At 38.4% G+C, this 25,780-nt stretch overlaps 1 protein-coding gene across 2 annotated transcripts in view; it reads right to left on the bottom strand.

Annotated features, from left to right (window-relative positions):
* Nucleotides 1-25,358, bottom strand: part of LOC108143013 (G protein-coupled receptor kinase 2) — a 50,541-nt gene extending 25,183 nt beyond the window's left edge. Inside the window, exons 1-3 of one of the 2 annotated variants that reach the window (XM_017267203.2) lie at nucleotides 24,703-25,358; nucleotides 19,922-19,969; nucleotides 1,092-1,528 (exon numbers count right to left, since the gene is read on the bottom strand). In XM_017267203.2, coding sequence (XP_017122692.1) covers nucleotides 1,092-1,143 — 52 coding nt within the window. In that variant the 5' untranslated portion in view covers nucleotides 1,144-1,528; nucleotides 19,922-19,969; nucleotides 24,703-25,358. The remainder of the gene's footprint in view (nucleotides 1-1,091; nucleotides 1,529-19,921; nucleotides 19,970-24,702) is intronic. The other variant, XM_017267204.2, reaches the window with a different exon arrangement.
* Between the last annotated feature and the right edge of the window lie 422 nt (nucleotides 25,359-25,780).

Genomic DNA, 25,780 nt, shown 5'->3' with positions numbered 1-25,780 from the left:
TGGGGTTCCTTTTACTATCGGGCAGACGGCAATAAAATAAATAACATTTAAAATGAAATATTTGATTGGGCGGCGCATGCAAAATGGATACAATACAGTTGGGGCATGCAACATGTTGGGCACTGCAAGACTTGGGCTGAATCTGAAGGTGACCTTTACTGGCTGTGGTGCCTTGCACAAAACTCCTAACGCCGTCTCTAATGCATAACTTTGCATAAATTTCCCACATCCTAATCGCCAAAGTTGACTCTGCTGTAAATAAACAGAACAATGGCGCCAAGCCAGAAGGAAAACTCGCCGGTGGGCGGAGTTTTGAGTCCAAGATGACAGTGAACTTGGCGGAGCGTGGTGTGTGGTGAATGGTGTGAGGGCCCTGCAATTGAAGTGTGACCTCGATAACGAAGTGAAGTGTATCTGCGGGTGCGTCCAATAGAGCACTTAAAGCCCCGACACCACGGAGCATGAAAATGAATAAGTTGCTGGAGCGCAAACATTTAACGCTTCATTAACTTTAGATAAAGCCCGGGACCAGGCAAAAGGACAAAATCGGCTGAGACACCCCCTAGTACATCCTCCCCTTGTCTACGGCAAAAACTGAGCCCAACTTCAATCCCTACAATTAAGTAGACCACCTAAATGCCAGGTGGGGCAGCAAAAATCGATGACACAGGACACTTCAGCATGTGCCCGCTTAAAAAGTAAAGTATGGAGAGTAGTTTTGTGGAAGGAATTAAATAAAAGCATATTTTAAGTAAGATTATTGTACTAAGAACAGCTGTCATCGCAAAGTCTAAAAGTATATTTTAATTTAAAACCTACTTAAGCCAAACTAAAACTGTTGATTAGCCTTTTGAAATTGGCAAAATTACCAATATCAATGTTTTTTGTAATCAATTGCCTTTTTTAAATGATGAAATTTAAATACTTAAAAACGCGCTCACATAACATTTTAAGCTAACAAGATCAGTAAAAAAAATGGTGCCTTGTAAACAATGCTTACATATATAATGATTGTAATGGCCAACTTATTTCGTGCGCACATAGTGAAACAAATTTAAATATTCACTTCCTCGGAAAATAATGCCACTTACCTTCTCTTGCTTTCAAGTAGACCGTATTGGCCACAATATTCTCTAATTCCATTAGTTCCAGGTTGGCGGTTTTTTAATGAATCCTTTGGCGCTCTTGAAAAAATAGTCACAGTGGCCCTGGCTCGTCCTCCCCTTTGATGTGGCTCCTGTTTTCGACCTTGGCTCCTAGTTCCTTTCAACCGGGATATCGCTCTGCTTTTAACTGGGCGACTTCTTATTCTTAGACTTGCAAATCTACGGCTGGCTGGCTAATTTGTAACCGTCGTCTGGCGTCCAGCGTTGCGGTATTTGGCAGCAGGGTTTCAGTTTCAGACACAGGCGTCATTTAGTTTTAAGATTGGAATTTGCAAGGCCGAAAATATGCCCTTTTCTCAAGTTGAACCAATATGCGCTTGATTGATTGCTGTGGGACTGCGGGCAAATGGATATTTTTCAATCTGCAAGAAAACGTAAGCGATAAAGGCATATAAATATCTTAGTTAATTGGATTTGACAGGGGACTGCGGGGATAAGAGGTCCATACGAGTTGTATACGGGTTCAACTTGGCCATTTCGGATGACCTTCTGTAAACTATTTTTCAAGCGAATTTCTTTTAGACCGAATATTGGCTTGAATAAAGTCGAGCTTAACAATAACCTTGCAATTATTTAAAGACTTCCCTAATTGTTCACATATCCAAATAGCCAAATTAATTGTGGTCACTTTTAAGCAGACTTAATTATATTTTTCGTAGTGCCAGGCATAAACCACAATACCCCTTTGCTGCTCTTAAGAATACTTGAAGTATTCGCATTTTCATATATATATCATGTTCTTTGTGGTTCAAGTTCGCCTCTTGAGAGAAGTTAGTACACGTTGCGTCTACGTGTACATGTTGTGTCACCTGTTTTTGACAAAAGAGCTGCGTGCGAAGATAAAGTTTGCTTTTGAGCACTGAGAAAAATCCCAAAAATATAACGTTCTGATCCTAAAATATAAATTTTTTTGAATTTACAGCTACAACGTTTTAAGTGGATCGTACAATTATCTCTATAAAAGTTTGATCATGGGTTTGTAATGTGTTTGTAGTAAAGTTTATGTTTTTTAAACATTCAATAATAAATTATGAAAATATTATTTCGTTAATATAAACATTAATATTGATATTCGATTAGTAAAAGCTGTTTTGACGGTGTACTCCTAGGATTGAGTACTTTCCATCTTGTGGCTGTGGCCCAGCAAAATAGGGATGTGAGTTCGAAAGCCCCCGCATACTTAGCCCACCTTAATGGCTGTTGGCCCTCTGAAAGTGTCAGTAATGTTGCGGTCGACAGTGTGTCGCATTTATTAATCATGGACGCATTGACAAGGGGCGTTCCGAAGTGGGAAGTGGTACGGATACCAAACGCATCGAAAGCCGGTGTCGATGCTGGGACCCCGTTTCTACGTGTGGGCATGCCCTGTAAAGTCGAGTGTCACGAGCAACTAATAGCAAAATAATTGGATGACACAAGCTTTCTTTTGCTGCGTGAAGGCATTTACAAGTTCGTAGGGTCCATGAGCTGTATGGCAACCAGATGATTTCAATAATCTTTTTTTTTTTGTCTCAAAAAAATTTTTATGACAGCGGCGCCGTATTTGCACTTATCTACTCTTATGTGCGTCATAAAATTGTTGGTGTTTTCTTAATTATTGGATCTCGCGCATAGGCAATTTTTAATTAAAAATGAACTCATGAGGCTACATATAGATCTATTTGCTATGGAACAACCATCCAAACCGCACCATGTGCTGGAGGCACATCAATCAAGGCAGAAAGTGTGGCCATGCGCGAGTGTTTATTTTAAAAACAAATTTAAATTTCAAGCAAAAACAGAAGCCACTTTTTTGCCGCCCAGGGATAAATTAATTGCTTCTAAAATGCGTAGCCAAATAAATGGGAGGGCAGGACCAATCAAGCTTAATATATTTTTGGAACCCCCTCTAATAAACATGGCTTTTACGTTACGTTCGCTATGTATTATTCAGTCCTCGAATGGTCATGAATATGGCCATTTCATTTACACTCCACATCCACGCGTGGCCACTAAAAGAGGGAAACACCAACAGCATCGAAATGGGAATGGGAATGGGCCCATCCTGGCTTCTCCTGTCTAGTTCAGCGATTGTCCGGGGTAGAAATTAAGGAGGAAGCAGCAGAAGCTGTGCACGTTAAAAGCCTCTTTATTGAACATTTGCGCCATTAGGCCCGCTTGCTGAAGCTGTGGATGCTGATGTTGCTGTCACAACGACGAACGATGGCATAAAAAACTCAACCGCCAAACGATGTTGTCAGTCATCCATTCACATCCACATTCAATTTCCACATTTACCCCCGTTTGTGCATGCAGCAAGCGACGCCATTATGAAAATGTTACGAAATGGCGAAAATGTGCATGGAGCTCATAACGAAATTAAGCGGTAGCATTACGGCCACTTTTTCAACACTTCCTGGAAAGGTGGCAACAAAGCTAATGTCGTTTTCTTTGGAACAAGAAAAAAACGAATGATAAATCAATACTTTTTCCACTGAAACAAGGTGCCAAACTGAGATTCCATATATTTAGCTAGGGTGCTCCCACAAATAGCTCTAAAATTACTTATGGTATCTACTTGGCCCGAAGCTACATCACAATTTACTTGAATTCAAGCCATGTACCTTTGTCGTCGGTAGATTTGCTTTCACCTGTCCCACTTTGCTAGGCATCTGAGTATCTGAGATTTCGGCAAATGGGGGAGATAAGTGATCCAAAATCAGAGGATGTTGTATCGAGGACAAAGTAACCGCGGTCTTAGTTTAGGAGCACATTAACAAAATTATGGAGGAGAGCAGCTGCCATCGTTTGGACGGTGTAAGCAGCCCCAAGCTTTAAAGCTATTGACTTATTAATTAAGACAAAGCAAGAGTCAGCCCCAAATTTCGGTCCTCAAATCATGGAGAGGAGAGGAGAGGATAGAAGGGCACTGTGCTTGGGCAGAAACAAGGCATATCATCCCTTATCACATTTATGACAGTCATGGCCATAACCAGAGCCTCGGAATACGTCAATTTAAATGCCAAACGCGAAGTTACTCATCTCTTGGGTCACTGAGGGAAAAATATTCTTGAAATTGTTATATGTTAAAACTTTTTATTATCTCTCAAAATAGAAAGGTAAATGCAGACATTTAAAGTAATAAACTATAAAGCGTATGTTCAATTACCACTTTGAAAGTGGTGGAAGATAAAAGGTCAATGAAAGTCAGTGATATTTTTGATTAGCGATGAAAAAAACTGAATGTTGGCTTGCTGCGGTGTATAAGTGACACAAAGAATAAAAGGAACATTGTCAGTGTATATCAAGGAGTTTTGCATTTACTTTTCTCAAAAGCCATTTAAAAATAAAAAATTTGGAAACGTCCAAGATATTGTATAATCAAAACTTTCTCTCAGTGCAATGACTTAACTCGCATTCTACCACGACCCATGCATAGTCAAGTAGGCAGGGTAGAAATAGCGACACAAAGGAGCAGTTTGGGGGACGCGTAGGACAACCTCAATCATGGGAATGCCCAAAACGGATATCCTCAGCGCGTTTTACTCGACTTCGTGAGTTATGGAGTCGTCTGCATCCTGTTCCTGTCTGCATTTTGCTGCTGATGCTAGCAAAAAGCGGAGAAAACGCAAGCCGGAAAAAAACACAGTCGAGTAAAGCGAGTCATATTGCCCACTTGGCTTTCGTTTTTATTTGCTCTGCTCGTGCCGCCCTTTCATATATTTTTCCACCTTTTTTTTCGGTCCCCACATATTTTTCGTGCTTAAGCTTCGTTATGGTTCCACTTCCACCCAGTTCAGCTGCTTCCCCCTTGGCTTTCCCGCACCTCTTTGAGCCGTGTTAATTTTACTCTGAATGCGCAATTTATTTACGTTAAACTTGGACGTGCATGTGGGCGGTCGGTTCTATCCTATATGTGGTTCTTTTTCCCGTTCCCCGGATTTTTGCCTCAGCTCTGCGCTGGGTGCAGCTTCCTCGATTTGGCTGGCTGGATGGCAGGCTAAGGATCAACTTTTCGTCAGGCCCCTGTAGCATTGCATGTCCTTCGTGTAGAAGCATATATAGTACGTGCGGACGACTCCCACAAAATGTTTTCACTTTAATTTGCAATCGCTGCAAAATTTTAATCAGCTCTCCCCCTCGCTGAGTTTTTATGCATTGTCCGCCCTTCTATTCCGTTTTCAAATTTTCCGCTCTTCTTTGCATTATGAGTCGGTAATTAGAAATGCAAGGCAATTTAAAGAACGGAACAAGCATTTAACGTTTTGCCTTTAAACAATTGCTTGAAGGAAAAGTGGAATGAACAACTTTTAGCAATACCCCATTCTAAACATTTGAAACTAAATAAATTGAATAGGACCTTAATGCAGTAATGCCTTTGGTAGGCTTATAAATAACTATTTTAATCGGGTCTCAATTTTCAAAAATGTAGTTTTCCAGTCAAGCTAAGTTTAAAGCCTCTTGCTGTACTAACCTCAATAGTAGTTATCTAGTTTTAAACTGTTAAAAATTAGCCCTGTAATAATTTTCACATTTTCCCTTCTAAAGCGAGATATTCCCACCGCCGGACAAGCAAATACAATCCATACTTGTGTATACTTTACTGCTCAGTAGACCGCAAAGACGTGTCGGTAGGTGTTGTATAACATTGCAGTCACATTAACACAACGAACGGAACAAGTAAAGACAGCCACAAGTATGCGGTTAGTTGGGTTACTACTCGATTGGCTAACGATAATCGAAAATAGCCCAGAATCGGCATCAGTAATACTTTTTCTGTCGAGACACGCGAAATCGGAGACGAGACAGCAATACTCTGTGTTACCCTGTCGCCAAGGCACTCAAACAGACCTTACTGTGAATTTGGAACAGATAGTAGCACGAATCTAGAGCAAGATAATCCCTGTCCAGTGTGTTGGACTGGTGTCATTTTTCTTGCTGGCAATCAATAAAGCAGCGCGCCAACAACTGTGCCAAAAATGACCCAGTTCGGTGGACTTGGGAACCACAGACTCTCCGCAAGGACATCGATGCAAGTGCCAAGTGAAGCTATTTTTTCTCATGCCACTATACCATCCCCTTTTAAATTTTCCTGGCATGACAGCTATGCGGTATGGGTTGGGAAAACAATCGAAAGACTGGTAGAGATTGGTCTTGATTGGTTCTCGGTTTGATTTTTTCCCACCCCTTTTCTGCCACTGCTCATTTTTCTTCTTTTGAAAAGGGTTGGGAAAGAAATTATGATTCGACTCGCATTGCAAACGATTGAGTTCTACTCCCAAAACACGTTTCTGCAGGTCGATGTACTTGGGAGTTTCTGTTTTTGCTGGCATTGAAATTCCTACGAAACGGGGGTACACTTACAAAACTGCTGCATACTTTGATGCGCACTGGAGCTTTGGATTGCCAAAGGTCCTGGCACGCATCTCCTGAATGTCCTGGCCTGTTTGCATGCATAATTCGTCCCGCCACTCAGATATGCATATGCAAAAGGACCCTGCACATATGTCTGCGTGTGGAGAAAGGAAAGCTTTCTCGTTGCTTATTCATGTTTCCCTTTTTGATTTCCCCAAACGCTGTCAACGCTTGACTCCCAGGTCTCCCAATCTGCTAATTTGCGCTTTAATAAATTGCATTTGAATTTCGTGCACAAAAAGTTCTTGTTTTCCTCCAGTTGGGCTTGGCAAATCGCTCCCTGGCTATTTGATTAGAAAATATAGTATGTGCCATGGCAAATATATGCCGAAAACAAACAATTTTCCAAATCTTTTTTTTTACTTTTAATGCTTCAGCATATTGCATTTTATTTGTGTCAATAATTTAAAATTAAAATCAAATTTTTTCTACTTTATAAATATTTGGTACGAAAATGCCTGCCCGAAAAGTGGTTTTCCCCTGAAGACCCACTAAATTTTTAACATTTTCTTAGTATGTGTACTCAATGGTGTGTGTGTGTGTGTGAAAGCGAACAAGTTATGATTTATGCATGTGGGTCATCGCTGTCAACACAAAGTGAAATAAGGCAAACATATTGCCATCGCCCTGGAACAATAACAAGACACAAAGGCCGGATGCTGGGAGCTGGGAGGAGGTAGGGTTGGGACCTTTGGATTTTATGCCTCAATAGGCACCAAAACACAAACCAAGCATAGACACAGTGGTACTGGTACTTGTGTGAAGGCCTCCGCCCACGTCCAAAAAGTATTTAAACTTATGCAACATTTCCAAGAAAGTCCATCGAATATTTATGCGAGAATGATTTATGAATACATCATAAGACTTGGCAACTTGAAAACCAAGGATATGCGGGGCCCCACCCATTTGGGCATACTTATCGAATGTGATGGAAAAATATACTTTGCCAAAATGCAGTGTCTCAGAGTTTTCACCAGAAATCAAAATGACAACGGGCGTATACACAATTTCTATGGACACAAATCCAAAGCATACTTTTGAGCGTTACGTCACCTGTCAACCAAAATAAATGCAAAAACAAATCATTGATTTATTTGCTTAATATTAATTTAGTTTGACTGAGGCATATATTTTTATTAAAGAGCTTTTAAGTTGAAAATGCAAGCCAATGTTTTAAAAAGTTTGAGTTGCAGAAAATTAAAGAAAATTAAACTGAAAGGAAATAACTATTTTTAAATGGATTTAAGGAACACAGTTGAATACTCACTTATACCACAAATTACATCTTGTAAAAGGCTTCATTTTACTTCCGAATTGAATGCGAAAAGTTTTACCCTTTTTTAGGAGTTTTTCAAACACCGAAATGGATGAAACTCATAACTTTTCTCCTAGTCATTCACTTTTCGCCAGCACGTTTGCACACTTTTCTGCCACGTTTTTAGCTTCTGTCCTTGTTGCGATTAGCATATTTTTGCTTAGCTACTTAAAAATCGATTTATGCGCAGCCACAAAAAAGCATTGACAGGCATTTAAAGTCCGAGAGAAAGCTAATGAAATTTTTTGGCCCCAGAGAAATGAGATACAGAATAAAACGGCACACGCATCATCAAGCGTTTTAATATTTTTGGCGCCTGCTCTCTGTTCTGTGCTCGTCCTTTGAAACGTGGCGGTAAAGAAATAGATTTAAAGTGCCTCCAATATAGATGCCAATTCTTAAGGGCTAAAATGGGGCACCATGACATTTATTGCATATCGAGAAAAGGGGATACAAAATAATAAAAGAACATTAAAATAATGGTAAGCATTAAAGTTGTGGACTCCAGCAGTTGCGGAGGCCAGCATATAATGTTAGTATAATATTTTTTCGAACTTTAATTGGATTTATTTAAAAAATAAAATGGTTTCTTTTTTCATTTTCTGGCTCATGCTTTGGGAAAACAAAATGTTTGATTTTTGATTACAACTAAAATGGTTGAGATGTTCTACGAAAACGAATATACCCATTGTTATCCATGTAGAAAATGAATGAATACTTGTGGGACTTATTTTTAAATGTCGCTGGCCCGACACCTTTCTCTGCTCTAAGTGCAAGCAATAGATAGGTAAAAAGCGAAAGAGAGCAGGCTTAAATATTCAAAGCGAACGCTCAGTAAATGATTAACAGCCAGCTAGATACATGAGCTCCACCAATTGCCAGTTAAATATTTACAAGCCTCCGCTGCCGGAGATGGGAAATGCGAATAAATGCCATGTGCGTGCGCCTCTGTTATCAGCCAAGTTATAAATTGGGCTTTAAGCAGCCCTACCTTTCGGCTGGCGCTTTATGGCGCCCATAAAATATGATGGTTCCCGATATCCAACCACCCGGCATTCTCCCGCATTTCGGTTCTCTCACCTACGTAATTGAAAAGAGCACTCCCATAATGAAGTCGACTGCTGGAAGCCACCGAATCTCGATGGAACCGCAAAACCAGCAATCATCGAGAGCATTTGCCTTCGGGCAGATGAGGAAAGCTAGGAGGTGGCGTTGGATTTTCGGTGGTAGTTGGAAAAATGCGTCTGCGGTTAACAGCCAGTGGATGGTTTGCATCAAATAAATGGGCAAATACAGACAGTCCACTCCGAATAACATCCCTCGGGGTCCTGTCCTGCGTTGGACTCCGAGTTATTCAATCTATTTGATGCCATGCGAGTTTGGCCATAGTTAATTTGTACCCTGGCCGCTTTAATTGCCGGCCGAAAGGATTGCCAGCCATACCAGCTTTGATTAGCTCTTAGATAAATTGCTTTTGGCACTCAGTGATTGAGTGGGGGCTCTATATATTGCTAACAAGGTCACTTTGCGGGGCTTATTAATGGGCGGGGATTATGAATGTGAGAGGCAATCAAGAGGCTGACTGAGCCTGGTCAAGTCAAAAACAAACAAACACAAAACCAACTAGAGCTAGAGACAGCCCACATCAGTAAAAACCGAACTGAAGTTGATGGCCGGCAACAGGAAAACACGTTTGACCGACCGTCTCTTGAGCTGGCCCATTAACGCTTGAGCTGGCCTCTTTCTAGGACACTTGAACTTGGATTAGGGGAGTTTACGCTTCATTGAGCCATGAGATTTCATTAATAAAAAATGGTAAAAAAGGAAAGCAGCCCTGAGAACGCCTCGGAATGCTGCAAGGAAATGGTTTTGGAGCCGTGGCAGGCGGATTTAACTATTCATGAGTGAAAGTCGCGCACAAGAAAACAGGATAGGCGAAAGTCGAAGTGATGGGCGAAAGGCGGCATTGGGGAAAACAGCATGAAAACTAAGTGGAAACTCTAGTAGGAGAGGGGGCATCTCACAGATACTAAAAGGAATAATAAAATATACCCTAAAACCAGAAGCAAGTACTCGAAATGTGTGATGATATATGACATGAAAGGTGTACATAAGACTTGTACAAGCTTTAGCCATTTATGGTTCTTTAAAAAGAATATTAGCTTAATAAGCGTTGAGAGGGATTCCTAACATAAGAAAATTGATGGGAAATTCCAAATTTGGTGAGTGCAGTGCATCCTTTTACTTATCTAACAATTTAAAGCGAAAATCTATTTTTATGTTAATTTTTATTTAAGAAATAAGACTTTGAAGATTTACAAGAGCTTAAGCTTTTTATGGTTCTATAAACAAGAAATTAGATTGAAAAGCATTAAAGGGAATTTCTAAAGTTAGTTATAATTTTACTTATCTTACAATGTATACACAACAGGTAGCATAGTTGATGGACACAAAACCTACAACAAATGTATCCCACATCAAGTGTGATTCAGCACTCTGATCGGACACACCCATTATATCACACCGTCAAAGGCCTGAAAGAATTTAAGACCAGAGCAGAAATTGGAAAAACATGTACCAATGCCAAATGCAAAATACAGGATCGTCTGGGGAGGTTCATTCAAGATTAAAGGGGCAGACGGACAGACAAGCTGTGAAAAGCGGAAGCATGTTTCAATGGCTCCTACGCGTTCAATTGCGAACAGCGGGACAAAAAGCTTATGGATAGTAGGCCCTCCGAGAGATAACCGAGTAAGGCCAATGGGAAATGGAAAATCTGCGCCTGTTGGTTGCCGGATTTTCCCTAATTTCTGACGCTTTGGGCGACATTTTAATTGAAATGTACGTGGCCCTAATCAACAGAACAAAAGCAACCCATGTTCTTGGCCCGCAGGGCAAGAAGAAAACAAATTTCTGGGAAAACTCTACGACATGTTAACAGCAATCAGGAGCAGAGAAAGTCCAAATAGCTTATTACGAAACGCTTTTGGCCAGGCAATCACAATAACAATTCCTGCACAAATGTGTACGGGGCGAAATACTTGTTTGCAATTTTATGTACATCACAGCCGACGGTTCCGTTCCGTTCGTTTCATTTCGGATTCTTTGGCTCCCACATTGAGTTCATAAAATGTCATGACCATAAACCCTTTTTCAGACAATTTAAGCCAAAGCAGCGTGAGGATTTGTTGGGTTACAGCGCTCAAGGTTTACGAGCCAACTGGATTTAATTCGACGAAACTGTGCGGCCAACAAAATGGCCACACAACTTGACTCAAATCGCGTCGCCTTGACTTTTCCGCCTCGCTATGGCATTCGCCCTAGTATATATTTTCATTTATCTCTAGCTTATTTATTTGCCATTATTTGACATTTTCGAATGACACAACAAAAACTTTGGCAGCACCCTCGTTACTAGTTACTAGTTGGTCTGTCCAGTTAGTGAGAACAGATAACTGGGCAAACTCAATTACGCGACTTTTTGTTTTTAGTTTCGGCAGTCCCCCAGCGTTTTGGCAACTTAATCGGCACACAAAAAACTGTTCATAGGGTTATGTGCTAAAGGTTGAGTTCATGCGTAGTTTTCTTCCCAGAACTTAGATTAAAATGACAAATAAATTACAAGTAACCGCCTGCATACGTCACAATAATTACTTCCTGTTGAATATAACGAATTTTTTTTTGTGGAAACAAAAAGTTTCGCAGAAACAGTATAATAATTAACAGATAATAAGTACAAAAACAACATGCATTTAATTCTTAACTATTTAGTTCATGAATTATTTTCGGTGGAACTAAGCTTATGGGCATTTGGAAGATTCAAGCAGAAATTACAATACCAACTAATGGACTGTTTAAATTAGTTGGCATTATCCCACCGGTTATTTTCACTGTTCCTAGTTGACGTAATTTTGATCAAATTTGTTGCACTCATTATTCGCACTATGCACTGCCACGCCCAAAAGGCGAGGTCATCGGAGGGCAGAACCCATAATTGGCCCGGGGCTTACATAAATGCATAAATCTGCTATTGATAGTGGCCTGAACCCTACCAAATATCAATACAATTTGGGTATGGTGTAAGTACGTTCTAGCCACCAAAAAATATTTTTTTTAGACACAACGTCAGCCATTACAGATGCTGCGCGAAAATGGTTCCTATTTAAATATTTTATTGAAAAAAAAATTGTTTTTTTTTTTCTCCACCATCCATATTTTATGTTTATTTATGCAAAAGCTCTTCTTGCTACTTCAACTACTGCATTGTATACTGCAAACACCACGAAAACTTAGCAAAAACCATTTTACAAATAATAAAGAGAATCCATTAAAGCCCATAGAGGAAAATATAAATAAAGGAACTTTGCAATAAATAAGACAATGCAAATTAACGAAAAAAGGCCATTTCGCGCAAATATATAATAAAAAAAAGTCCAAGCTCCTTTAAACCTTTGTTAAAAAGCAAAAGCTTTGTGCAACGGATACAAATATTATGCCTTTTGGTAAGCTCTTATTTATTAGAAGTTTGCTTTTGTCAACACAACAATTAGCTGCAATTAAAGTTTCCTAACAAAGTTTGGGCCAATGACAAAATCAGTCTTGGGCAACTTCCCAAAATGGCCAGCACAGAGGGGGTCAAAAACATTTGTGCTGAGAATGGAAAATATATTGTGCCAAAATCTTGAGAAAATGGGGGTAGTATTTTGCCAGCTGCTAATCAGCCCACAGAAAGAACTGCTTTTGTACCACCAAGTAAACCAGATGTAAGAGTGTTCTTCAAAAAATCTCTCTAAAAATTGTATTTAAATCTAAAGTTTAAGTTGAAGCTGCCAACTGGTAGTAAAATGAAATAAATTGCACAGAATGCTGAATGCACACGAGTAGCGTAATATTTATGCAGCGGAAGCTTCACTGCTCCAGAGATGCTTGACTGCATTTCAATGGCGAGTGTGTAAACACCCTTCCAAAATCATATATATATATATACACCCTAGCTGGAAAATAAGGGAAGAATTCTTTCAAATGAACAAAAAATGGGGGAAAAAATTCGAATAAATTAAAAGCTCGGGAATGCGAATAGTGCATGCCTCGCAAGTAAATTTCGAGCACTTTGCAGGACCTTTTCAGCTCAAGATCTTTGGGTTAAAATGCCCGATGGCATGCCCAGCAATACCCATTGCATGAAAAACAAGGAAACAACAACGGGTGAGCAGAATCTTTTGTATGCAGCACAAAAGAAACGAAAGCAGCAGAAACCAAAGGCAGACGGAATCGAGGGAGCGACGAGCCTGGCAAACACAAGTCTGGATAAGTTGCCAATAAGGACTAAGGATGAGAAGCAGGTCTCCAAACCCAGCTTTTGCTGAATTTTTACATTTTTCTTGGTGGGAGTTAGAACTTATATATTCCAGTGAAATCAAAAAGTCATTGGCCTTTTCTAGCTTCTTCATAAAAAGAACGACAAATCAAATCAGGAGTCTGAATAAAAACTCATTAGAATCGAGCAATCCGTGAAAATTACAGACAGGTAAAGCCAGTCGCATCATATGATAATCATGTGATAATTTGTTTTGTCGTTGCATTTGGCGCTGAGTCATAAACGTTTGGCCTATTGAAAAATACAATTAGAAGTCCGCGGCGACAAATACGAAAAATAACAGCCAGAAAAAGAAAACAAAATCGATTTGCAATATCGCAATAGACTTCGGCTGATTTGCATGGTGCGAAAATGATCGAAACACAAACGCAATTGGGCCATAGGCAAAAAAAAAGGCAAATAGATATATTCAGGTATTTGAGAGAGTGGGTGCGGATGGGGGTGTGTCTGTAACCTTTGAATCACTTTTAAAATCGCATTTATCTAAAAGTGTTATGTAGATCAAGGACGGTACAAGTGAAAAACTGGAGCCAAAAAACCACTGATAACAAATTAAAGATAAATTATTTTATGAATGCTTTAAGGAAACTCCACAGAATATTAGTGTCTTTGTAATTTAAAATCAATTTGTTCTTGGTAGCATCAAATCGAATTAGTTTTAATCAAAGGAAATAAGTCTTACAAATAATACTCTCACCGTACTTTTTTGCTCTATATCTCGCTTCTTGATCTTTTAAAATATGTTTATATGTATATACACGCATGACGCTGAGTGTTGCGTTCTGCCCATTTGATCGTTCTGCCGCAATATGGCATCGGAATTTTGTATATGTTTATTGTTATTGCTGCCGCTTTGAACAGCTCCATTCATTCGTGATAGCCGCCATACTTTTCAGGCGACTCCGTCAAGCCTTCCATTCATGCGGATTGGGGCGGAGGTAGAGGCAGTGGCTCAGCGACTCTGTATTCTAATGGGAGACCTTGGGCGAGTTGGGAAACAACAAAACAACACAAACAACTCACAGCGGCGGCGACAGATCCACTGATGATATGCGGGCTTCGTTCCGAACGCTCTGGTCCGCTTGCGAAATCGCCTTTTCGTTGTGATTTTCTCAGCCGACTTGTTTTCTATTACATAATAATGAGCGTAATTACATTAAAATGTAAACACGGCCGTGTAAACCGCAGCGAAACAAAACACAAAATAACGGGCGCAATAAATATTGCTCTGGTGTTTTTATTATTAACTTTGGCAAATGTAATTGAAAATGTTGTTTTATGAATAATTAAATATTTAAAAAAAATACATATAAAAAAAATGGAATGGTAATGACTTAGACTATTATTGCAAATATATTTAAGGTAAATATTATTTTTAGCTGCAAGTGAAAAAAAAAAAACATTTAAAAGTGTGCAAATGAGTGTGATAGATAAAAGAATTAATATTTCTAGTAGCATGCCAAACCGTTTATCAATGCAAGCCAGGTTTATTTATACACAAAAAGAAATAAAATGTTTAAATCGAAAGGTAAATTCAAAAAGCTTTTTTTAATATATGTTTTAACTTTTATTAAAAGAGGTTGATAAAATAATTTAGTTATCAGTAAACAACTTTAAATATATTTTTAATTAAGTGAAAGAACAATAGTCAAGGCTCCTTAATATTTAATCTTATTTCGTTAATTTCGCACTAGATAGACTTGAAAATGATGGAAGTGTAATTAACATTTCCGATAGCAAAAACAAAAACAATATAAACAATTTTTTTAGCAGGCTGAACAACGGTTTATTAAGGCATTCCAGTTTTCTTTTTCCAGCTCACAAATCAAGCTAATCATCTGGTCTTGAATCTGACAAAATTGGATGATTTGCTTTGGCCAGAAGGGGATATAAATATATAGCGGGCGGTACAATGCCAACCTACAACCCACATTGCCGTCAATAATGACCAAAGCCCGCGTTTTGACCAAGTCCGCCTATTGGCTTTTACCACTCGGGGGGGAATAAAATAAGGCCACCTGTGTGTACTCTTTCTGCCATTCTGCAAACGTGTGTGGTGTGTGTCTGTCAAACTTCATTTGAATACTATGACGATGTATTATTGACATTGTGTACATGTTTTAATTTGGCATTTGCCGCCGGCCCCGCTTCTCCACCACCTGCTATTAATTCAAGGAGGAACGGCGAAAAAAAACACAAAAGCCAACAACAGAAAAAAATAAATAAAAGCGGTTTGTGCTTGACGTCACAGTGACGTCATTTGGAATCGACAGCATATACAATGCATAAACATTCATTTAATCATTAAATTTCAAAGTGTCTAAGCAAGTCCAAGCGCCGCCTTGTCAGAAACCGGTTCTTACTTTCAAAACCCCCACGTGAGCACTTTTAAGTTTTGAACTTTCCATTTGTTTTTTGACAGACAGATTTTTTAAAATCTGACCTAAATATTAATCTCTAACTCAAAAATAATTATTATTTAAACATGAAAATCAGTCTTTTTTGTCATAATAACCCAGTAACAGGATTGGTATTCCAGTAAGTACACAAAATTCTAAATTTTGTGTTATTTTTTAAAATAAATAAAATAAATATTTGTAGTGAGATAGCATAAAATTTTAACATAATTTAGCATTTTGTATGTGAAAATTTAACAATTGAAATTTAAATCAGTTATACTCAGTTGGTTTCCAATAGAATTTATTCAATTTATTGATTGAATTTTTCATTTGCGACTGACTATTTCCGTTTGCTGCTGTACGAATATTAAACAATTCACCACTTTCAAGAAATATGTACATATTATATTTACTATGCAAAAACAAAAATATTTTTTAGGCAATTTTAAATTTTTTTTACTTTGTATTACTCAGCTTTGGATAGCCATTCCGTTGCATGTTTACTTTTCATTCGGATTCTTAATGCTCTTAATTTAGTTTTATTTCTGGGCATTTGCATTAATTGCTAGCGACGGCCGGCGCTTTTAATTGATTTTTCAACACAAAGTGCATGCGATTTTAATGTAAATAATCTTGAGGCATTTTATTTTCGGTTCATTTTATTGTGCGCTCGGTTTTATTTATTTATTTTTATTATTTTTGTGCATTATTACTATTATTATTTTTGGCACAAGGCTGTCGATTGCGTAAAAAGCTTGTTGTTTGGTGTTTTTATGAATGGCTGTTGGCCGGGTTCGCCGGTCAAGTCGTTTGGATATCTGGCGGCTCTTTCGCTTTGTAATGCATAAACAAATAGACAACGTGTCGTTATTGCAGCTGATACAGAAAGCCAAAAAGAAACACACGTTCACGTCCGATTTGTGTAAATCTCTGCCTTCCTAATCGAACGGCAAACAATTCCAACGGCGAGCAAATATCGGAAATTGATCGCCTATCTGCCGTTTTTTTTCTAAATTTTACATGCGCTCGCTAACGAATTTATCAATCAACGAACGAGTTTATTTTTTTTGGGAGGGGGCTTTCAGGCAAATGCCATCATAATGCAATGGCTGCAAGTAAACCGATTGTCCATCAGATTGAAATTTCCATTCCAATTTCCATTTCCTCTAATGACACAAAGTTCTCATCATCCGTTCCAAAATCGATACACTTCAAGGCTGTGTTCTGGCATTCGAATTGTATTTAATTGAAAGCATTTAGGTGTAATTAAGCCCAATGTGCCGTCAACTTTAAGTTTGATCTCTTTTCGTGTCGCATTAAGAGTTGCCCAAGCCCATCAAGGCTTTTAATCATAAATTAAAGATTATGGTGCATCAGCTCTCAAAATCTGACCTGTTGGCCAGGAGGGAAGCCAGTCGACGGTCCGAAGAAGACCTGGCCTGTCCTGGCAGTTAAGTAAATGTCAGGACACCGGACCTGGCCAAAACGGCCCTGATGAGGCCGACAGCTAAACCAACACAGCAGATGACGACAACGTACAGAAACAGGGACAGTAATCCCTTACTAAGAGTTTCTGTGCTGCCATTTAGAATTATAAATAGCTAAATATTTTACTACAAAGAGATCAGAACCCATACTTAATAAACAAAAGGAATAAAAATATACAGTATGTATGACGGTGTTTAACAGTTTATATGATTTTTATTAGAAAAATTCGAAGTAAAAACATTATAAACGTATTACTTTAAAGCGATTTGTACAAAAGTAAAAATAATTTAAGTACTTATTTTCGATGTAAATATTTGTGGCAAAGATGTAATAGGTTTTTCACTCTTCAGTTGGTAAAACTCAAGATATTTATTAGACACAAGGCCTTGACTTTCAGTTGGGGGAACTTTAATTTGGCTAAAATAAAGCCAATTTGGCTGGCAAGCATTGCACATGATGGCAACGGTGACGAATGACGAATGACGAGGAAGACACTTAGCCGAGTTGAGCCGAGCTGAGCTGAGTTGACATGCATATGCATAAATTTTAAAATTCCTTATTTACTCGAGTCGGCGAGCGAATAAAAATGGAACTCTTCGTATAACTGAGTCAATATTTTCTCGAAGTTTTTCCCACTCCAGTCCAGTCCACTCCGCTCCGTGCCAACACCCACGCTTTATTGTTTGCCCTGATGTCTCTGTTATCCTTGGCTTTTTGCTAACCGAAATAGCTGCAAATTGACCAGCGGGCTATAATAACGTGTTCGCGCAATCAAGGAACCTTTTGCTGGCAGCAGTACTGATAGTTTTTAGTATTCAACACAAAATGTATTTTTACAAAATCTTCATTCACAAAATCGCTTTTCAAAATATCTCCTTTTAGTTTTGAGAAATATAACAAAAACTTTAAGAAAATGTACTTCAGATATAGTTGGGGCGCAAATCTTAAGAGGTTTCTATGACTACCCGGTCTAAATTAATAGCTCACATAGTTGGCTTTTGTCAAAATCACAGGCAACTATGTGCTCCCCCACTTAAATAACTGAAATCGTTTGTTTGAGTAATTGCAGGGAATTTCCCAAGTCGACGCCCAATAGTGGCCTGAAGATATGACATTCCTAAAGATATGACATTCCTCACGATTCTGCGGTCTGTCTGTGTGTACCTGTGGGTTGATTCGGCTTAATGCAAATGCTCAATCATTTCGCGCCGTCGAGCATTCTGCTTCTAATTTGATGTACGACAAATGTGCCAAAAGTTGTCAGACGCATAAAAAACAAGCAGGAAAGACGCGAAACGCAAAACTCCCAGGTAGCCAGAAATATTGTATATATATACTATAGAGGGAGTATTCAACCAACAGTGTTGTGTCAGAATTTATGAGACCATAAACATTTCAGTCGAAATTCGTGATGACGTCGCCATTTCTTCCTGTCCAGGGCCAGGGCAAATGGGAAATGGGATATATTGTAAATGATCATGGCAAATGCCAGCTGTGAGTTTGAAAATACTACTTAATGGGGGAACAGGAAACTTTCTTTGTCCCTTCAAGTGCCTTATAAACTTGTAAAGTGCAATAGAAAAGTAACAGAAAAGCAGAAAACGAAGGACACAAAAGCATAACAAACTAAATTTGAAGTGCAACAAAAACTTTTGCTCTACCCTCGACTCGGAAAAAATATGTTACTGACAAGTTACCTTTTTGGTTGCTAATCGCCTCTCCCAACAGACACGCCCCCAGCTCCTATTATAGGCGTTGCTGGCAAATTACCTAGGCCAAAGTTAAATATATGTATATGTATGTGGGAGCACAAGAATCAACAAAGGTCATTTGTTGTTGCACAAAACAAATGTTGTGCTGGGAGAAAATGTCAAAGTTGTAAGAGAGGGCACCAAACTTTGCACATGTTGACGCAAGGAAAACAGATGTTTAAAAATTTTTAACAATAAAAATGACGTTTAATGCAGCACACCCAACAGAATCGAAACAAGCGTTTGCTGCACCATACACAAAAACAAAGACAGCACTACACTTTAACGAGATTATTTACTTTTTATTACCAATAAATATTGTGTTAGAGCTCAAATGTTAATATTTTTAATACGGTTAAATAAGTGAACTTTTGTAATGAAAACCCAAAAATCTGGAATTTTCCGGTCTATTGAATTTTCTGAATTTCCAAACAGAAAAATACATTTAGATACATTTCTGACGTTAACAAATTTTTATATTGACCAGTGGAACCGACTTGGAACATACTTTATCAAAAAAACTGCGTTCAAGGCAATCAGTTATAGAATTATACCGAAAGCTAATACTAAAAGAATTTGCGTTGTAGAATTTTTTTGATATTTCGGTTATCAAGTTATAAGATTAAATAAGTGGTAGACTCGAAATGCAAACAGTGAGTAATACCAAAAAGAACTAAACATTTTTGCACAATGATTGTCTTGAAATGTAGGTAAAAACGATTTGTGTTCTCGGGACAGGGACACACACATTCAATAACAAAAGTGCGATTGGCTACTGAAACAACAAACTCATCCGAAGTCAGAAAAGACTTAACGATAGCAGCTCGCCGAAGCGATGTCCCTAAGAATTTCTTTTAGGAAAACTGCATCTGAATGAATGACAATTCATTTGAATGAGCGTGTTCGTCAATCAAATGCTTCATAGATGTATGTACATATATAGTAGAGCCAATGCGTATCTATGACTTAATTTATGGTGAATCGTGAAATGGTTGTCTTATCAATTAGGTTCCAGAGAATTGTAAACTCACCTTTGCCTTCTCGAAATGGAAACGGACGATTTGCTGACGATTGGATAACTGAAAGTGATCAATGCGCAAATATAATTAACAATTGCTACAATAGGTTGATTTAAATGAAATGAATTTTTTAATTGATTTTAGTTTGTACTGATTATGTTTTTCTTTAATATCCCTTGTGAACCCTAATTCTTAACAACAGAGAAGAGCTGAAAATGCCGCAGACCACCCAGGATTAACAGAAATTCCTGGAAACTGGGTGGTCCTCTGATTTCATTCCCTCCTTTGTTCCTTCACACCCGTTCCACTGCGCTTTATGGTTAATGAATTCTACACATATAGCAGGGACCACGACAGGGATTCCATTGGATTCGGTCTGCAGCATGGACTGTAGCTTGTTCTGCCGTCCAGTTTTTGCATAAAAATGTATCTATACCCTTTTGGCCGGGTAGTCATAATACATGTGCTCCGACTGACTAAGATCTTTTTGTGGCGGTGGAAGTCACTGCGGCAATATTTTAAAATGAAGGAATAACGATTACGAAAATGGCCTTAAAAACTGGTTCGGTAAAGTTCAAGGCCTTAACCCATATGTTCTTAAATTACATATAATTCAGCTAATTTAAATTTGGATATTCAAACCGTATAAAACCAGTTTGAAAGCTGCTTCCTTCTTGGCTTAAATCCTGTATACATTAGATCGTATGCTCTGTTTATCTTTAGGAAAGTGTTACTGACAGCTGAATTATTAAAATTCAATTTATGTTTATCAATAATACTGTTCTTCAACCGAACAAAATGTAATATAAAAGTGTTTAGACAATTTGGCAATGGAATAGTTAACATTTATTTCTGTGTCAGGAAATTAAATATTGATTAATAAGCAAGAGTGTGTTTTCCTTCGACTTCTGTTGACCAATTTCACGTAGCTCCTGCTCCACGCCATTCGTTTCATTTGGCGCTGTTGCCAAGTGGCCAAACTTGGCCGACAAGACAAAGTCAAGGTGTTGGCCACGTTGCGTGGCCGCTTTTTCGAATTTACAGCTGCTGCTTGCTTTTTCGTTATGTTTGCTTTGGCTTTGTCTGCTTTTTTATTCTAAAACGAAGGTCAATGCACAAGTGATTGGTTTTTAAGTGCATGAGACGCCGCCAACAACGATTTACCTTTTTTCGCTCTGCTACAATGTTTCAATGATACTTTGCATAATTTTTTGGAATACTCTCTATGCAGTGTGATGGATCATGATATCCTATTTGTGTGTTGTCAGAGGCGCGCAGCCCTCGAAAAAATCCAGTTCAGGACCTCCCTCAAAAAGCCGGCAAAGCTGATCTTCCCCCTAAAATAGCAAAGTTTAAAGGTTGATGCGACAAAATGGTAATAACACTCAGTCAAAGCAAGGTGGGCAGGGAAGGTCGACAAGGGGTTGTCTTTAATCAAAACTGAAAAATAAACAGACAACAAAAGCGTTGTGGCGGCATAAGCCGAAACAATTTTGGGCACAGGAAGAGAGACTAGAAAAATGTCAAAAGAAAACTTCTTATTTTTTGGTCTATGTGTACTTTACGATTTATTTTTTTTGTCTAAGTTTTGGGGGATGACTAGCGGGTGTTTTGGAGGCGGCTGCTGAATGTAAAACTTTTTCGACAGACAAAAGCAAATAGCATAGCCCCTAGCCAAATAGGCCCGGAAAAACAGAGCCGGAGAGGCAGCTACCTACTCGATATGGAAGCTCCTCGGAACGAAAGTTTATCAAGGTCATTACGCCAGGTTGGCTTCTGTTTGCTCCATCGCCCACCTGTCATCTTGTCTTGTTGATTAGCACCAGGAATTTCTGTTTCTTCTTATCAAATCGGCGACAGAATCGGCGGGTGCGACCAGGTATTCGCCTGGAATGCGTTTCACCTCCAACAGAGAAAGTGGAGGAGGTAGAGGCCAATAGGAATCAATTCTAGTCGGCTGGGAAGAAGGAATTGCAATGCCGTCGATATGGATTGGAAATATGCCCAAACCAACCCCTAATTACATTTTTATGGGAGCTAAATAATACAAAATAAAATTTTTAATGGAACATATTTTTGCTAGGAAAAGCTGACAGGATTTATATGTTTAAAATATCTTCCTGAGCTTTATTTTAAAGTATTATTTTTAAAATTAAAATTATTATGTAAAACCAACGATTCTATAATGGTCAAATTTCAAAAAGAATTGTCAATTTCGAAAAAAAAACTTTTAAGGTAACATTCTTTTGATAAGCCATACCATAACAGAGATAAAAACTTATAGCCAAAAGCAAAAGGTTTTCGATCAAAGATTACATATTTAAAGAAACCTGATAGTGGTATTGAGTCAAAGTAGTTTCATGTTATAGGACTAAAAACTTTCGAAACCACATATGCACTTGTCTCTTCCTTTCATCTATTTTAAATAAAGAAAAGAGCCACCATCTGTAAATTGCTATTTATGTGAAGTGATTCGATTAAATTTGCATACCCTCGAGATACTTCTTCCTTTGGCAACAAATAAGGCCGTGTGCCTTAGCCCATTTACACTCATCCCATTTTCACTTTTTCGACATATTCCACAAAACTTTTGCCACATTTAACTTCAACTTTTCCCACACGCACAAGAAACTCCGACTGCAAGTTCTAATTGAATTTAGTTTTATTAGGGGACATGAAAAGAAAAATAGGGCTTGGAAAATGGAAACCTCTTGAGCGTTTTCAGTTTTCATTGCCTGGGAAAAGGCAACGGGAAATTTGCCTTCTTAAAGGCAATGCAAATCTTATATTCTCAATCAAGGGTTGCAGGATTAATTATATTGAAAAAGACAAGGACCGCTCAGCTCTTTATAAAACTAAAAGCCACAAGAAAAACAGGCACCGAAAGTTGTTAAGCCGATTTTGGACAAAACCTGCCAGTGAACAAAGGCAGCGACCAGAAAAAATTGATTTTAGCTGGTTTTCGGGTTTGTGGTTTTTGTTTTTTATTCTGTTCTAGGGGACTAACAATATTGACCAACGACCACGCCCAGTTTGGCCTGCGTGAGGAGGCGTTCAATGCAATTAATATCAATTCCCGTTGGGCCATTAACACGAGCCAAAAACATATTGGCTAACAAGTGTCAAAGTCGCGCCAAATTAGCGCAGAACGCAACGATAATGATGGCATGTGGGCGTGGCCAGGATTGGAACCCAAGTCCCGAAGTCCTGGCAATGATATCCTGCCAAGGGAAGAGCAGCATGTGGCCAACCCTCCTCGCACTAAATGGGGTTCGTTGTTTGGGTCCTGCCCTCATTGATAATAATATTCGATTGGGCTTTATTTGCCCATGGGGTTGGAACTGATGGTTTATTATTGTCTGGGCACAGCATATATACAGGATACACATGTTTCTGTCAATTGCCTACGTCACCCAAAGGGAATGGGTTGCAGGTTTGGGGTTCGAGTTTGAGTTGAGTTCGAGCCGATAGACTGTGACGCAATCCCCTCGAAACAATAGTTTCGACCTGACAGTTGAAAAGGGCGCCACATGGGGTCACACACATCAGAGATATTGGACTTTAACCATCTGCAGTTCCTCTGTAAATGGCACATTGACTTCTGCGATGAAAAGCGGAAACGTTTATCAGCAAACTTTCGAGCTCGTCCTAATTATGCAGCCGGCGATTCTGGAACAATCACAGACACCCGGCTGCCAATGACGTTCCCCCCAGAAAAAACAACTCGAAATGCAGAGGCGATAAGGAAAATAAATCGAAATCAAAGGCGAGGGTCGCCCTTGAAAAATGCGGTGAAAAGTTTTGCTTACGGAAAAACTATTTTTAATGGCTCGCATTTGTCAGCTGCAAATGGAAACGGGAATTTATTACCCTGCCGGGAACGAAGCAGATTTATGGTGATTTCAAAATGGTTTCTCTAATTGCTTCGAGTTCATAGTTTGATGTTTCTGCTATAAATATACAAATTTTTAAAATGCCAGAAACGCAAATAGATTACTTGTTATTTTGGTAGGGGTTTTATGTTTTTATAACTCATATTTACTTGGGGAAAAACAAAACATATAATTCTCAATCTCTCTGAATAATATATCAATGTAAAGTGTATATTTCGGCACATATTTGAAATTCAAGTAAGATGATTTGAACAAAACATGACTCAAAAATGTTTAATGAATTCAATGAGTTTAACTTCATTATTTTAAATTTTACTTAATTTTGATTTAACTTGCCCAAAAATATCAATATTTTTTCTAAAAGCGGAAAGTAAGTATAAAAAATATGGTTTTTGTACCCAATTTACACAAAAACAGCTTTAACATTATTTTATCAGGAATACGGCGAAAATTGCATACGAAAATTCATTTTATGGTTTAGTTGTCTTATATAAATAACATCAGTAAACGTTTTAACGATTATCTCTTCAGTATTTCGAATTAATTATCGATCTTCCCTCTTTTGGGTGTCAAAGATGAGACAACTTCAAAGGGACAATAAATAACGAGTTATAAATATACATAATGTGCATTTGCTTGTTTGCTTTGCTTTGCATGTGTGTGTGTGTGTTTGCTAGCTATAAGAAGAACCATTGCTTTTACTTTTAAATCGATTGGCACTAGGGAAAAGGGATGTCGCGAGTCCTGCGGCACTAATGCAATTAATTAGACAAGAGAGACATGGCAAACGTGTGTCTAAATTAAAGTTGAGTGTCTAAGCGGAACAGAGAGGGTCAGGGTTAATGAGGTGTGACAAACAAGAGAAAAAGGCAAGATTTAAGCCTGATTAATGAGACTCACCTGTTTGTTTAATGTTCTATTTTAACCGTTTAATGTTCCTTTTCAATGGATTTGACTTTTCGCAACCGATCTGCAGATTCTGATAAGAAAGTGGTCGTTGATAAGACTCTTCTCTACCTCACTCTCTTCTCTCTCTCTCCTTCGCACACTACGGCAGTCGCAGCATAAACAATTGGAAAGAAGAAGAAGCAGCGACACGCCTAGTGGGCAATTTTCCGGCTTTTCCTTTAGGAAATCTGCGGTTTTTTTTACTTTTCGCGAGAAATACTCTTTGATTTTTGTTTTTCTTTTCAATTTGACCGCATTTGTCGATTTTGGTTATCTTTTCTGTTGTTTTTGTTGTTACTGCTGTGGCTCTCACCAAAAAAACTCACACACTAACAAGTGTGCTCTCACACACACACACACATTGGCATACACGCACACCACTACACACGCGGCTTTTCGCTGACGAAAAATATACCAGGAAAATACGGCTCTAAGCTATAAGCTTTTATTGTGGTGGGGGGCCGGAAAACAATCTACTTTGGCCAGGTTTTCGGATTGGCGGCGTTTCCAGAGCGGTACACGACGGCGGTACAATTGGGTTTTTGCACAAGCGATTGATTTCATCCGCGAAATGTCTGCTTTCGAAAAAATATGAGTACAGTGTGACCGACCGCAGAAAAGTGAGAAATAATCTTGAATATTTTGATTTTAATTTGTAGCGCAAACATGAGTATTTGTCGATAGGTTAGTTAGTTCGGACTCAGACCATGGAGTTGAACATGGAAGAAGTCTTTTTGATTTTGCAATATACATATTCCAAACAAGGGATATTAAAATATTATAAAATTATTTAGCTATAGAAAAGAGATAAAAGACTCCCTCAACCAAGGAATACAAACTTGCAATTTTTAATTTTTAAAAATAAAATTTCGTAAAAACCTGGAAATTATATGGACTTATAAGTTTTGATCAAAAGCCAAAAATTTGAATCCAAAAAAGTTTTCCAAAAAATGAAAACATCGCATACCTCATCTTTACACAAAAAATTGTGGTTAAGCAAGTTTAAAATAAAACTTATAAACCAACTTTA

The sequence above is a fragment of the Drosophila elegans genome, unplaced genomic scaffold, assembly GCF_018152505.1.
Source record: "Drosophila elegans isolate 14027-0461.03 unplaced genomic scaffold, ASM1815250v1 contig_468, whole genome shotgun sequence".
Lineage (NCBI taxonomy): Eukaryota > Metazoa > Arthropoda > Insecta > Diptera > Drosophilidae > Drosophila > Drosophila elegans.
This window is presented reverse-complemented; position numbering and strand designations above follow the sequence as displayed.